The sequence below is a fragment of the Globicephala melas genome, chromosome 9, assembly GCF_963455315.2.
Source record: "Globicephala melas chromosome 9, mGloMel1.2, whole genome shotgun sequence".
Lineage (NCBI taxonomy): Eukaryota > Metazoa > Chordata > Mammalia > Artiodactyla > Delphinidae > Globicephala > Globicephala melas.
Genome location: NC_083322.1, coordinates 59,732,002 through 59,747,634, shown reverse-complemented (window position 1 = coordinate 59,747,634; position 15,633 = coordinate 59,732,002). Strand labels below are relative to the sequence as shown.

Genomic DNA, 15,633 nt, shown 5'->3' with positions numbered 1-15,633 from the left:
ATTCTGGATAAATAAAATTATTTCGACCATGAAAGCAAAATGCTTCTAAAATATACTCCATTTGCCCCACTTATAATGGGCTAGTGACATTTTGTGCAGGCAATTAAAGGAAGACAAACTCTGCAGAGATCCAACAAGGTAAAAGGCAAGACAAAAACTGGGGGCTGTGTAGATGCAGAACTGTAGATGTGTATACGTTGGATGCTGTACTTTATATGTCTATATACATATGTGGCCTGTTTAGAGTACTGCCACATAATATACATTTAGGTGTTTTTTTGGCCTAACCACAAAAACGTTTAGATAATTTTAAGTTTAACCCCAAATTGTTTCAGGTAGAAAGTAATGCTGGAATCTAAATACAGCCCTCCCTGTGTGTAAGAAAGCAGCAGAAATCCCTCAATAACCACTCTGAATTCTAAGCTCAAAGCAATTATGGTGGAGACTGCCCCCCTCCCCATCAGCCTCTGTGTATTGCCAGAGCAATTAGACAAATTACACTCCCTTCAAAGGGAGCTTCCAGAGATAAGAAAATGAAAAAAAAGAAAAAGAAATTTCCCCTTCTATTACATTTTTTTAAAAACCTGAAATGTTTGCAGTGTGGCAAATGGTAGTGCCTTGAACTCAGTGTATGATTATAAATGTATCTGAGCTCTTTCACAAGAGGAAAGGATCACAGGACTTGAAAACAATGATGGACCTAAATCAGTAGGCCAAGCAGGGCATGTGTGTGTAGGGGGGATGCATTCGTTCTGCCAAGAGAGGGAATTATGAGGTGGAGGAAAGGAAGGAAAGTATTGTGGCCCCGTGTTGATTTCATATCATGTGAGACAATATTCCAAACATAAATTACTTCCTTCATCCTCTTTACCGCTCTGGTTTTTTCAGGAAGGAGCTCTCTCTGCTTTGCTTTTACATAAGACAGTGGCATAGCAGGTTCCAAACGATGGGAAACTGCATCTGTTTGCAGGGATTTCTCTTTTGTGAAGGCTTCTCTGGGGCAGAGAGGAAGGACTTGCAGCAACCCTGGCCTCTGTCGCGTCCTTCTCCCTGCACCTCTGCATACAGACATCAACAGTGTGACCAGAGCTACAGCCCGGGTCTAGAGCTGTACTCCCAGGCCTGAACTGTGGGTGTCTTTTTGACTGTCCTTTAGTTCGCCTGACTGTTTCCTTGGGATACCAAGGGAAATCGTTTGTTGGAAATTACAAGATGCGTGAGATATATTTAACAGCTAGGAAGTCAGCAGCAATAAATTTGACAAAATAGTTTTCTTGGGCGGGGGTGGGGGCGTGGGGGGAAGATTAGAACGTAAAAATTTACATCCTGTCATCTGAGGACTTCTGAGAAGGTTCTTCCAGGATTGGGAGACTAGACCTGAAAAGGCACGCTGTGTGCCCTGAGGGGAATTTACCTGTGTGCTCTCTCTCCTTCTCTTTCTCTCTCATTCTCCTTTCCTCTCCTCGTCTCCTTCCTTCTCTTCCCCTTTCCTTTCTAGCCTGCCAATTTAGAAAGACCTTGAGGGGATTTGATGGTTTGCCGGTCTTGAGAGGCACCCTGCCTGGCTCCGGGGCGGCGCATGGGCCGCGGCCAAGGCTGTGGACCCCTCCTCCTCCCCCACCCCCAAAGCGCTTCTCTTCTCGAAGCTTCTCGCCCCCACCCCACCCCTTCGTTCCCCTCCAGCCCTCCTTTCTCTGAAGAACGTCCGGATGGCGACGCGCTTGGGGGAAAGCCGTGCGGAGCCCACTTTGTTTTCTGCGCTGGCAGAGAACAGGAGGATGAGGGGGAAAGGTAGAGGGATCCATTTCCTGCTTTCCATTCTTGGCTTGTAAGGCGTGCGGGAGTTTCCATTGCACCGAGAGCCAGCGCTTTACGTCTGGTGAATCCGGCTGAGAGAAACGCTCCCCCCCCCACCCCGCCGCGGTTTCCGAGCGCCAGCTTCCCTCTGCGCTGGCCCCCCTCGCCGCCCACGGGTGCGTGTTCGCGAAGGCTGGAGGGGGCGCACCCACTGGGGGCCTGAGTGGCAAGAATGTGCTTGGAGCACACTCTTCATCTTTCTACACGTGGAGAGGGCAGATATTTTTCCAACCGTCCCCATCACCTCCCCTCCTCTCTCCTGCTTTGAAAAGGGGATCCCTTCACTACCACCCCCGATCGGCCGGCGCGGTCAAGCGGAGGGAAGCGCGAGTTCGGACTCTTCCCGGAAAGAAGAGGGAAGCTCTTCTTTAACGACCACCCCGCCACCCCCAGCCTTGACACTGCTTGTTGTTAAGGACACCAGAGCCTCGTTGCGACGCGGGCACGCATGACGCCGCGCGGACAGACTAGGTTTCAGGATTCCTTCCCTTGTGCTAACCTCACTTCTTCCACTCGCAATGGCCTCTTCTCTCTTGCGGTTTTTTTTTTTTTTAACTTGGTCCGGGAGCCGTGGACGAAAATATTCTGGCAAACCAGTCTGCAGCGGGTTTTCCCTGGCACCGCGGGGATTCTCCCTGGGGAATTTAACTCCCTGCAGTCCTGGGCCCAAGGATGTAAAAATAACAGATCTTCAGCAAAGGCTAAAAATATCCGTGTGATGTTCCTCTCCCTTGCCCTGGCTTCCACCCTCCCTCCTTCTCACCATTGTTTATTCCTATATCTAATATAAACATGTACCACTCCCCAGCATAGTCCCTGTCTGCCCGACCCCACTCTCGTGACCTCTGCCTGCCCCTTCCGGTCCCCACTTGCCAAGCTCTCAGTCTAGTGCTCCCGAGATGTCAAGCTCACCCCGAGATTTAATTTTCTTTTCCGTGGGCTTCTTCACCGCGCCCCCCATACTCCCAAGCTCCTATCCCCACCTTCAAACCACCTCACAAAGCCCAGGAGGCCGAGGGCATACTGGCAGCCAGGGCCAGTATGATTCTTTGGTGCCCTGTCCGCCTCCTGGGCCATCGTGTAAAAGAGCAGATAAATTGGCCTTTGTTTGAGGCTCGCGTTGGGCTAGGCGGATTTCTGCTCTTACTCCCCCGCCCTTTTTCCTGGCGGCCACCTCCTTGTGGAACAGGGGGCGGCCTGGGGAGCCGAGAGAAGCCGCATTCCTGTGGGTGCCAGGCGGCTCCAGTGCTGAGCCACAGGGCCTGAGACACACACACAGAGGAACCCGCAGACCTCGTTGCCCTTGATCTCGCTCCCTCTCTCTCCCTCCGGTTGGGGCACCCACCCGGGAGCCTGTCCACCCACACTCGGATCCACCCAGGTCTCGGCCTCGGGCAGGAGCGTGTTGACCCGCACACCGACACACGCACGCACACCCTCCCGATGACACAGGCACAGGCTAGGCCGGGATCTCCCCGCCCATGCCAATCCTCTCTCTCCCGCCCCTTATCCCACAATCCCAGACGCGCCGGCTGGCCTCCTTTGGCTTCTTTGATCCCACCGGACGCCCCACGGCTCGCGCCGTCCCGGCCGCGCCGTCCTGGGAGTCGCCCATAGCGCGCCAAGGCCAGGCGGTGCTCGGCTCCTCCCAGCGCGCTCTGAAGCTTACTCCGACCTTGACACCACTCGGCCTCCAGAGCTCCCCAGCCCTAAGCGCGAGAGATGCCTCCTGGAACGCTGCCCCTTGCCCCTCTCACGCCCCCCAGCGCCTCCTTTTATTCGAAGAGCGGGACCTTTAGGGCTCCCCAACCGTCACCCCCTCCCCGCCCCGTCCCGCAACCCCTCGGATCGCGCGCCTCCCGCCGGCCGCTGGGATCCCGCCAACCCCGAGCTCTCGAGCCCTCCCCGGAGGCACGCCCTGAGGACAGACGCCCTCCGGCACCTCTGGGAAGCGCGCCACACCGGCGGATCCGCCTGCGGTCACCCCTCTCCTCCGCCCTTAAGCACCCCCTCCCACAGCGGCTGGGCGGAGGTTCCCGCCTCCCGGGAGGTTGGGGAGGGGGCGCTGCGGCTCGCGCTCCCAGGTTGCCTGCGAGTGCTGCACACTGTACTTGGTTTTTCCATGGTCCCAGCGAACTCTGGGCCTCGAAAACAGCCCAAATAGTGGTAGCACATATGGGATTGGCTACATATTTTTCTACGCAGCCCCGTCCCCCCACCCCCGCCCCACCCCCGCCGCATCCGCGTTTTCTTTTGCATCTGACAAGCTTTAGGTTCCCCTGTGGTACAGGGCAGAAAGTATACACACAAGCGTATCGACTGCGGAGGGGCGGGGGAAGACTTCCCTTTCAATCATCCAGGGCTGCCGGCTGTAATGTAATAACCTGTTTTATAGGTCGAGCTCTAACCGTAAAGATAGGAACCGAGGGAATTTACATGAATCTCTCTTTAAAAGAGAAGAGAGTCCTGATTTGCAGCCATTGTTTCTGCTCTTTTGTTCGCTGGGACTCCGTATTTACTTCTGATTTATGGGGATCCGAAGGAGTCTCTTTGCCAAAAACGCACGTATTATTGAGTCTGTTCCACATCCTAAACCAAAATTTATATAAAACCGTGAAATACCACACATTACGACCTTTCGCCACAGGAAGGGGAAAAAATGGCTTCATAACATCATTCTACACACACACACACACACACACACACACACACAAGTTTCAGTGAGGATTCTCTGTCAAATCTCCACCATGCACAGTCTAGTGTACTTTTTTTTTAAGAAGTAGGTGGAGGTGAAGGGCGGTAGACAGTACCCAAGCTATGATTTATTTTAAAGCATTTTTTTTCCTTGGAAAGGCGACAAGAAGCCACTGGAAGCTTGTTGTCATTCAAGGACTATTTCTGCCGTTTGTCATTTGCAAGATGGGAGAAGAGGGCGGGGGAAGAGGCAGGATATGGACTCAACTTTCATCTATAAACAGGGGTCACTAAACAGGGGACATTTCATTATTGCCCTTAAATTCACAGGAGCTAGTAAGCCTGCTTGCCACCCTGCAGGGTGGCCCTGGCTGGGCAGCTCCAGGGTCTGTGAAGTGGTGGGAGGAGGGAGAATCCTCACACACTGTCCTACAGGCTGAAAAAGATGCGCAGGAAATTCTCTGTGCTCATGGTGGGAAAATTGAACTCCTGGGAATCTGTGGGCTTTAGGTGTCCCCGACCAGGACCTCCCCACCAGGAACCAGAACTGGACTCCAGAAGTTTCATCCTGGCTGGGGTTCATCTTCCTCATCCTCAGGAGGTAGCAGCTGGAACCCAAGGTTTGCTTTCACTCTGGAACCAGCACAGCGCCCCAGCCTCTCTCCAGACTCACTTGCTGTAATTCTCCAACTCCCTCTCTCCTCAGTCCCTCCATAGTTTAAGGAGACTGACCTTGCTCTTTTACAACCATATCTGGGGCAGGGACAGTTCTTTAACAAAAATACCAGACTTTCTGGAATACAGAAAGAAGTACATCAGTGACTTGTAGCAAAAGAATCAGCTGGACTGGTTTACATGAGAACGGGAGTGTTAATTAATAAAAGTTAGTGATAGCATTAAAGGCAACAGCCGGCGAAGCCGAGTGGAGGAGACAGCTTCCCAGCCGGTTTTATTTAATTAGTAGCAATTAATACATTTTCTGCTAATATCCTTTAGAACTCTCAGTGACTTGTTCCCAGTGAAAGAGAATGGAGATGAAGCTTAGGAACACTTACAAACACTCAGGGCGTTTTGCTCTGATGACAAGAGAGATTGCAAATTCATTTTTTAAAATGTTCATAAACAAATGACAGGCACATTCTGAGGCTGCCTTGGTGGAGACAGTGAAATTGACAAATGGTCTTTGCTTGGGGGAGGGGCACTTTTTTGTTTGTTTTTAAGTGAAGATAATGCCTTAGGAGAGAGAAAGGGGAGGGGGGGAAAGACAAGTTAAAAAAAAAAAAGAAAGAAAAAGAAAAATTATTTCAGACTCCAGGCAGCAGCAGATGTAGAAGCCCTTGCAAACACATCAGCCTTACACATATTGAAGATTTGGACACGTAATGCTTCAGACCACTGATCTGCTATTTTCTTAATTCCCGCTCTTCTTTTTCCATATGAATCAGTCTTTTGTCCTTCAGGGTTTGATTTGATCGCTACTGTTCACATTTCACTTTTGTATTTTCCTCTTCCTATACCATTACTCATTGAGTGCCCTGTGAAATTACAATCGTACATTTTCAACTCAGCAACCCATTTGCCGTGCAAAAATAGGGTCTAAATAATGGCTGAATTAGCCCTACTGGACAGTTTCAGATGTAACACTCTGTAGTAATTATATTGCAGGCTGGATTAGGATGCTATTATCATAATCTGGACGTTTACAATTATCTGTAATTTGCAAAGATGCGCCAGGTCTTGATTACAGCAGTTTTTTTTTTTTTTTTGTATCACGCTAACCATCACTAAACAGTGACAGTAATAACAGCTAATTTTGCTGGCAATATAAGAGGTGCTGGGGTGTGCAAACAATTTCACACCTGGATGTGCTCACTCAACCAAGAATATAGAGAAAGAGCTTCTGCCCTGAGACTCAGAAAAATATTCTCCTCTGCTTCTGTTCAGTATAGATTTCTAGACCCTGATCACTGCTTAAGAGATATTCACTGGGGGTAAGTTTTTATTTCTTGCGTACTTCAAGACACAGTTCGTATTTCTCTTCTCACACTTTCCAAGCTATATGTGGTGCTGCTGTGATTTATTATGGACTGCAACTTTGCTTTAGAGATGTTTTTGAATTCTGACCTTTTATCGCCCTTAACAGTAGAAGGGTGGTCATTCTGGTGAGTAAAAGGATTTGGGTGAGAATGGGATCCTTAAGAGCTCGATTGTCTTTCTTGCTTTCTGTGCTGTTGATATTTGGTGCAGCTTGTGACTAGAGACTGGGAAATGGACCGGGTTTCTGTAAGGTATGGAGGGAGTCTTCTGGAGAGTCCAATCTAAAATATATTTGAAAAGTTGTTAAAGCTAGTCCTAGACGAATCCATTGAGGTCTTTACATGTGGCGATGACTTTAATTTTGGGGGCGTTGAGAGAGCAAACGGAGTTCGCGACAAGTGCTCCTTTAGCATCACGGGTATGCGGACATCGGCAACGGCAGGTGTAGTCTGAATCTCTCGACTTTATAGCCCCTTTGACGCCTTCCTCCATTTGGGAGAAAGTTTCCGGAATAACTGGCCTCTGAAACCCTTTAGGGCTGCTTTGCGGTGCCTTTGCCTCAAGCTGGGGGTGGGGGGCGGGGGAAGGGGTGGGATGCCGATTGTAGAGCTGTTGCCCACGAGGCCCAAACGCCGCGACCTTGGGGTTGGAGGGGCACGATTGGCTGAGACGCAGAGCCGAGCTGCGGAGCCAGGGAACCAGTTTGATTTAGGAATGCACCCGAGGAAGACCCTCGCAAGAAGCGGTGCAGTTCTATCTATAGATGACGCTATTTCCTGACCCAGTAGATGCTGGAAGCAGCTAGAGATGTTAAGTGCAGGAGCCTGAGAAATCTTTGGTTCCCTCACCCCAATGTAGAAAGGCCTTTCTCCAGCGGGAACCTTTGGACGAAATTGTGTCAAAAGATAATGAGATGCTTATTGGCGCCGAGAAGAAATTTTCCCCTTCACCCTCACCGCCCATGCAGCTACTGTTCTTTTTTTTACTTGTAAAATATGGTCAGAACGAGGCTCTAGAACTCGAACTCCGGGGAAGTTCGAACGTGGGGAGGCGTAGTAGGCACCGAGACTGGGCGCTGCCTTCGCCTATGCCCCTCCTACCAACCCTTCTCTGGGGAATCACTTTACTATGGGGTCAATACATTCTAAAGAGAGAAAATGTTAACCCTTGAGGTTCAGAGGACCCAGAGGAAGCCCGATTCCAAAGCCAGTTCTGGGGAGGACCCCTTGGTAGAACTTCCTGTTTAATTAAACTCATATTAAGAGGTAGAAAGAACGAGACAGGAGCAACAGGATAACACCTCCAATGCGTTAAAATGCATTTTCTGGGTTTCAGAATTCCATGCACTCACAGTGGTTTGGCATGTGTCTGGTGAATTTTTTTTTTCAAGAAAAATTAGTGTTGGTTTCGATGTATGGTAGCTTTCTCTCTAACGTAATTTGAATAATTCAGCAAAGCCCCACTACCAGCTGTACTTCTGCAGCCTCTTCCATTCTTTTCAGCATTATAATTTTGGTTAATTTTCAATTTTAGGTCCTACGTCTCTGCAATTTGTGTATGAATAACAGAATAATTTCCCTCTTTTGTTTCGCCTTTCCTGTTCCTGAATCTAAATAAAGATGGCTTTTTAGTATTAAAAGTGGAAGAAAATTACAGGTAATTATCTTTGACGGTAAAAACGCTGTAATCAGCGGGCTACATGAAAAATTACTCTAATTATGGCTGCATTTAAGAGAATGGAAAAAAACCTTCTTGTGGATAAAAACCTTAAATTGTCCCCAATGTCTGCTTCAAATTGGATGGCACTGCAGCTGGAGGCTTTGTTCAGAATTGATCCTGGGGAGCTACGAACCCAAAGTTTCACAGTAGGAAGGGGGAAAAAAGAAAAGAAAACATTTTTCCTAATGTAACAATACGAATGCTAGAAAATGACAAGACTGATCGGTTTTAAACCATTCTGAAGACTGACTGAGCGTGGAAGTTGCTCAACAAAAAAAGGAACGGGTATATTGGTAAGTAGTCTTTGCTTTGTGTCTAATTATAGTGACTGTCCTTTTGCACGACTGTATGTCGCTGTCATTATATGGAGCACTCTGAGTATCTCTATTGACTTCTGATAAATAGCTCAGTGGTTTCAAGGTTCATAATTTGAAGGATGCCCAGGTCTGTAGCCATTAATTCTCGCAGTATGGGGCTTCCTGCTTGTGTAACGAAAGGACTTTTCATTTTCATTATTTCTGTGCTTTCCACAAGATCGGAAGGATGTATTTCTTCCAGGATCGTGTATTTTCCTATGTAGCTAGCTTGCAAAGTGTTGTAAACATGAAGTAGTCATAACTGTGCGTTTACTTTCTGTTTTTTTCTTTTATTCTTTCCTCTCTTTTTGTTAAAAAAAGCTGCTTCCAAACAAAGACAAATACAGCTGTATTATTTTGGCTGAGGAAAGGGAAAGGAGAATACTCAGTGTCAGCACTAGAAACTATTGGATGTCTAGAGGTTAACCTGGGGTTAGATCATTCTAATGATTTTTTAAAATAGATAAATGTGTAGAAATTACAATAAAACTATAATATATAAAGGAAGCTGAGAAAACACCCATGGTTAATGTTAAAGTACTTAAGACAAAGGCCAGTGCTGCAAACTGCTATCTTTGCAGGCATTTGATGTTTATATATAGGGTTTCCCATATTAGGAAATAGGAATTCTTTTAAGAGTGATAGAAAATATACTGGGAGGGAGGGAGGAGGGGGTGGTGAGATAGAGACACACAGAGAGAAATATACAGGACACTCCCAGCGTTTTGTGGCTTTTACTCCATATATGAAAGAAGACAAAAACATACAAAGTATATGTACAACTAAAATTCAACAATATATACAGAAATGTTTCTTGATATAAATGTCCCTATTAGCTTAGTGAATGCCACCAATTCACCTAGTAAAGATGTCAAAGCAATAGAATGGTGATTTTGGTTGTTTCCTCTGTCTTTCCTGATTCCAGTTCAGGGTTTGGGGGTAGGGGTGGGGGAAAAGTGGTTTTGTTTTGTTTTGTTTAAATCATCATTCTTGCTCATTGCATTTTGATAAAACATGCAGCGTTCCCTCTGTGGCAACGTTCTAATCTTACAGCTGATTTTTCCTTAGAGTAGGGCTGTTATGTGAGGTTTTCTTTTTTCTTTCCTTCCTTCCTTCCTTCCTTCCTCCCTCCCTCTTTCTTTCTCTCTTTCTTTTTTCTTTCTCTCTTTTTTTCTTTCTTTCGTTCTTTCTTTCTTTCGTCAGTCTGGGATTGTAAATAAAAATGCAGGAGTCCGAAATGCTTCTCTTTCATCATGTAATGTCTTAAGCTCATTAAACAAGTAAAAACGCTGCCATGTTTGCGCAGATTCTTCTGGTGGGGGAAAATGTCTGTTAAAAAAAGTCCTTTTGATGGATACTCCCAAAGAGAAAAAGAGGCTCAGCGCCTGGATCCCAAGGGGTATGGGAAAATATCCTTACAGTGAGAGGTTTCAGGAGTGCTGGCACAGAAACCAGTCCCCCCCATCCTCTCTGTACCTCTATCTCTCCTCCTCTCTCTCTAAGATGCAAAATCAATTACTGAGGCTGCTCAAGGGAAAAGGCAGATGAAGAAAGGAAATGAAAAAAAAAAAAAAGGTGGGAAGGAAGGAGGGAGGCAAAAAAAGGAAGAGAGAGAGAGAGAGAGAGAGGCTGAGGGGAAGGGAGAGGAGAGAGAGAGGGAGCAAGCACCCAGACGGTCTGGCCACACATAAGAGTCCTCCCAAGCCTGCTCCTTGGCTCGGTTTGGCAGATGCAAGCAGGTCCCGGATCCTCCTTGCCTTGTTCAGACGTTTCCCTAGGGTATCGATTTCCCTCGGATAACTCACATCATCTGTGGTCTCTGCATCGTGTCCTGGTGTGGAGAGGAGTACCAATGCGAATAGCCGGGCATGTAGCTGTTGGGGGGCATACTGACGCCCTTGGCCGAGGCAGAAACGTCCCACACCGGAGGCAGCGCCGGCGAGCGCGGCGACAGGGCCGCTGAGCCTGGGAGAGGGTCGCTCTCATGCGGGTTACTGCCCTGCTTCAGCAGTTTCTTAAACTTAGAGCGTTTGTTCTGAAACCATATCTTCACCTGGAACGAAACGCAGCAGCCATCATTAGGCCCGAAAAACATCGAACCAGTGCCTATAGCTGGGAGAAAAAAAAAAAAAAAAAACCCGCGAACGCCAAGCCCTCAAGACCCCGCCTTCCTCCACCTCTTTCTAGCCGCTCCCCTCTCCCCAACCCCACCCCACCCCCACCATTTACTTGGTATCTTGTCCGGATACCTAAAGTCATTGTAACTCTTCAGTTAGATGCAAGCCTAGGTTTGAAACAACAGCATAAATAAGAATAAAACAAGAATAAAGGCGAATGAAATAGCTGGGTTCAAAGTCTAAAGGAGTAGTTTTAAACGGAAAGCCAACTGAATGCACTTCCTCAAATAGCCTGGCATCTCTGCGTGTACTGTGTGCAAATGACTAAGAACAGATGAAAGCCTGTCCATTTATAACCAGATGCCTTGACTATATCTATGCATATACTGCATAGGCCACAGACTGTACATGGAGCATCTTCCTTCTGACATAATCCTGCAGGGATTAGGGACTGTGCCTCACTCGTTCCCTACTTTGTATGTTGCTCAGTCAAACTGTGGTCATGATTGTCAGTGCAGTCACTAAAAGTCAAAGGGCTCCGGAAAGTTAAATGCGAACCAGGAATCTAAGACGGGAGCATATCTAAGCTAACATCCCAGATCTACTGTATTTGAAAAAGGACATCCTATGGTACAGCTTCCTTTACCTTTAAAATTACTTAGCCCTAGGAGTCTGCTTTTCCAAGAGGAATACAAGTTACTGAGTAGCAGGAATCCCTTTAGACATGGCTCCAGTGGCAACATGGCAAGAGAAAGCAGGCTGAATTGAAAAGAAGAGCTTGAGGAGCATCTGTTCTAAGGCACCACAGAATCACTCCCCAGCAAGAGTCTCATAAAACCTGAAGTCCCCTTGCTGAAGATCACCCATTTCAGATGAGGCCTACCACCCCATGCAGCTAAGTTAATCGACAAGGACAAAAACCACAGGTGATTGCAGCCCGGCTTTATGACCAGGGTCCTAATACACCTGCCTAAACCTCTTCCTGTGAAGTCTGAAGTGCCCCATATGTCTTTCAAATTAGTAGGACAGGAGAACTTCAGCAACTGTACTTAACTGAGGCTTCACCTGCTGTAATTTGGGCACGTTTCTCTTTGATCTCCAGCTCTGCCATTGCTCCCAAGTTCTGTGATCCAGGGAGGTACCTTAGCCTGCATCAACCAGTCAACCAGGACGATTTAACCACTGAGTTTATGGCAATTTTCAGAAAAACTCACCTCACGCATCCTAGGATGAAGAGTTTGCGCCTTGGTCCCCTTACTAAATCCTATTGGAACCTATGCCTGTCTGGCTAACACACCCCCCTTTCACTTCGTAATTCTTTCAATGCCAATGAGTTGAAATCCTTATTAAGTCCCAGGGCCCACAAAAAGATCCTTAAGAAACATGGGTCTTATTCTGTCTCCTGACCTGAACATCTTTTTCTCTTTCTCCTGCTTGTTCTCTTTTGTGTTGTTCTACTCTGGAACAGGACTCGATTAAACTATCAGTTTGGTCGCCAAAGGACACTAGGCTGGGGTGGGGTCGTCGAGGGTTGGGAGGATGTGCAAATCCAATCCAGTATTCAACACCAGGTCATTTATTCCAAACTGTGTTGTCCCGGGAAAATGCGTAACTGGAGCAAAGGCATTTGTCATTAAGCTCCTTCCATCCTTGGTTGACTAGGCCAAGAGTTCCTCCTGATGTGCTCCCTGCCCAATCTGAAAGTGGGGTCAGCATTTCAGGAATACTCGGGCTTCTCGGGAATTACCTGTGTTTGTGTCAGTCCTAAGGAAGCTGCCAGTTCAGCTCTCTCGGGAAGGGCCAGGTACTGAGTCTGCTGAAAGCGATGGTTTAAAGCCTGGAGCTGCAGGCTGGAATAAATGGTCCGAGGTTTTCGAATCTTTTTCCCTTTTCCATTGAACCTGATTTCCCCGTTTTCAATCACTGTGGTTTTTTGTTGATCTGCAAACAAAGGATACAGAGGAGCGGTCACCCGTGAGGCTACTGCTGCAGTCTCCCTGAGCTTGGCCTGGCCTGCGCCGAGTCTTCCCAAAGCCAATAAGAGTTTCCTCGAAGCGTCCCCACGCCACCCTGACCTCTCTGGGTTCACAGTGCCCGGGTGCTCCCAGCGGCTGCAAAAGCCTCTTTCCGACCCTGACTCTGTCTCTCATAATGCGCGGTGGCCGTACAGAGGGAGCGCCCTGGGCCCCAGGGCAAACAGCCTAGCTCTGCCGCAGCGGAGGCGGCGCCAGCCGCTCTCTGGGGCGCGCGGCGCCGCTGGGCGACTGCTCTCTCCGCGGAGCGGGGCCCCTCGGCCTGGCTTTACAGTGCCCTAAGGTGTGCTTGAGCCACCCTAGTGATTTTGCGGCCAGCTGGCTTGATGTCACTAGCTCCAAGCCCGGTGCATCAAGATCCCTCGGTGTGTTCAAAAATGATTCTGCTGAGAGGGACCAAAACCCTAAACAAAACACAACGAGCCGCTCAGACCAGCACCCGAGCAGGCTGAGCCTCACGCGGCAACTTTGTCCCCCAAGGGTGCTGAGCCCTGGGCTTCACCTCCACGAACAAAGGAGCAGCCAACAGTGTATCGAAAACCCAAGGGAGGGGGCCCAGTTAGGGGTGGGTGTGGGAGACACCTCAAAGCCTGCGGGAAAGAGCCCAGTTGTCACCAGCTTAACCAGAGCCGGAGGCCACGGCCAGCTTCTCCCCGGGTCACCGAAGCGCACTGGGCGCCTCACGCAAAGTAGGCCACTGGCCGCCCAGATTAGGCTGGAGAGCAAAACACGCTCCCCAGTTCCGGCCCAGAAATGTCCCCAGTCCTGCCAAACGCGGTTCACAACCCGGAGGGGAGGAGAGAGGCAAAGGGCGCACGGACCCAGCGGGCTGGAGAGCGCAGTGCGGACCAACAGGTCGAGCGAAGCCCGCGCCGAGCCGGAGGCGCGGCCCGAGCGGCGCGCCAGAGACGAGGGAGCGAGACGGGTCCAGCCTCGAGGAAGCCGAGGGTCCGCGGCTGCGGGAAGGGGCCCGGCCGGGCGAGGCCGGCAGGCCGGCGCCAGGAGAGCGGGCGCGCACGAGGCCTGGCCGGGGGCGCGCCGGGACGCCTGGGGGAGGGGGCCGGCGGAGGCCCCGGCGTTGAGGAAGTAAACGGGGCGGGCGGGGTAGGGGGCAGCCGGGAGGCGGGAGAAGCGAGCTGCCCCAGCGGCCTCTCACCTGTGTCGTCCCCTCGCGTCTGGGCGGCCGCGCTGCTGTTGTGGTAGGACTGGAGGTAAGGGCTGTGCTGCGAGTGGCTCATGTAGGGGTAGGCGGCGAGCGAGCGGTGGTTGTAGGAGTTGCCGCCGCCCGATGCGTAGGGCGAGCCGTGGTGGTGGTGCTGGTGGTGGTGGTGGTGCGAGCCGGCCGCCGCCGCCGCCGCCGCCGCCGCCGAGTGCAGGCAGTGCAGAGGGTAGTGCGCGCCTGCCATGGCCGGGGAGCTCTGCTGCGAGTGCGGCGGCGGCGGCGGCGGCGGCGGCGGCGGCGGCGGTGGCGGCTGCTGCTGTTGCTGCTGCTGCTGCTGCTGCTGCTGCTGTTGCTGCTGCTGTTGTTGCCCGAACTCCATGAAGGCGGATTTGGACGAGTCCTGGCCTTCCAAGCCGTCAGCCATCGTAGTCATGGTCATCATCAAAACTTTGGGGGCTGGAGAAAGCCTTCTCCCGGGTTTCCTCCACCCTCCCCCACTTGGCTCGCGCCGCTCTCCCCTCTGCAGCCACCTTAGCTCTTGGGATCCTTGCAAAATAAAAATAAAAATAAAATAATAATAATGATAATAAAAATTTAAAAAAGAGAGAGAGGGGGCGGAGGTGGTTCTCCCTCTCCTTCGCTCTTCTCTAATATATATATATATTTAATATAAAGAGATATAGTGAGCGGGGCCTTGTTAACTCAAAGGGAGGAGGAAGGGGGAGGGATGGGAGAGGAGAGGGGGAGGGGGGAATCTGCTCTCCCCCCCTTCTTTTCCCCCCTTGGATTTTTTGGGGGCTGGTGCAGTTTAAGGCAGAGATTTTAAGGTGGATTCTGCGAAAGTTGCGCGTCTGCTTTCAGACTTGATGCAGACGCCACGAGTCGAACGGTTTGTCTCCAAAGGGCAGCGCCTCCCCATTGGTCAGTCGCCCCCTGACGTCACCGGCGCACGGCTTCCACTGGTGTGTGCGCGGCTCGCCGAGTTCTTCGCCTACCTTCGGCAACTCCAATCCCAGCCCCGAGCTGCAGCCGGGGGCCGCTCAGCTCCGCGCACAGGGCCTCCAGGGAGGGAGGTGCCTCCGCCCGGCCTGTCGCCGACGCCTCCCGCCGCAGCTCGAGCCCCCAAACCCGGAGCCTCAGTTCCCTATACCGCAGCCCTGGAACAGCCTGGCAGAGGGCTGCTCTCTCTCAGTCCCCTTGCACCCTAGCAGGCTGCCTGTGCTCAGAAGCAGTGTCCTCCGCATTTAAAGCAGGGCCCCCTCCCTTGACCTCCTCCCCCCGCCCCCAGTCCCACTGCAGTCCCGTGGGAGCCCCCTGTCACCGTGGATTTTTCTAGACGTACTTTATTGAAACCACAGAGGGAAGAAGAGCCCCCCACACCTGGGCCCCACCCCATGGGGGGGTAGTAAAGAAAAAGAAAAATCAGACCCTATTCTGGCGAGGTTCCTGTCGTTTCAGGTCGTTATTTCTTATATAGTGAACAAAAAAAGGGGGGGAGAAATCTTTTTTTCCCCAGAACGCGCAGCTTGTTCTAAAAGCAAATCGTTGGAGGACTGACAGTAATGCATTTTTTCCTATTGAAAACAGAAGCTACTGTAATGCTTTCAAATATATGCAAATGATACATGCGGTTAGTGGTCTGGCAAATCTTGATTACA

At 50.3% G+C, this 15,633-nt stretch overlaps 1 protein-coding gene across 1 annotated transcript; it reads right to left on the bottom strand.

Moving 5' to 3' along the window:
• Positions 1-9,408: 9,408 nt before the first annotated feature.
• Positions 9,409-14,658, bottom strand: DLX6 (distal-less homeobox 6). Its single transcript, XM_030857232.2, has 3 exons — positions 13,970-14,658; positions 12,528-12,721; positions 9,409-10,716 (listed from the first exon to the last, which is right to left on the bottom strand). Exons 1-3 carry the CDS (start codon positions 14,415-14,417, stop codon positions 10,465-10,467), a joined length of 894 nt encoding a protein of 297 aa, XP_030713092.1. The 5' UTR covers positions 14,418-14,658; the 3' UTR covers positions 9,409-10,464.
• Positions 14,659-15,633: the final 975 nt, after the last annotated feature.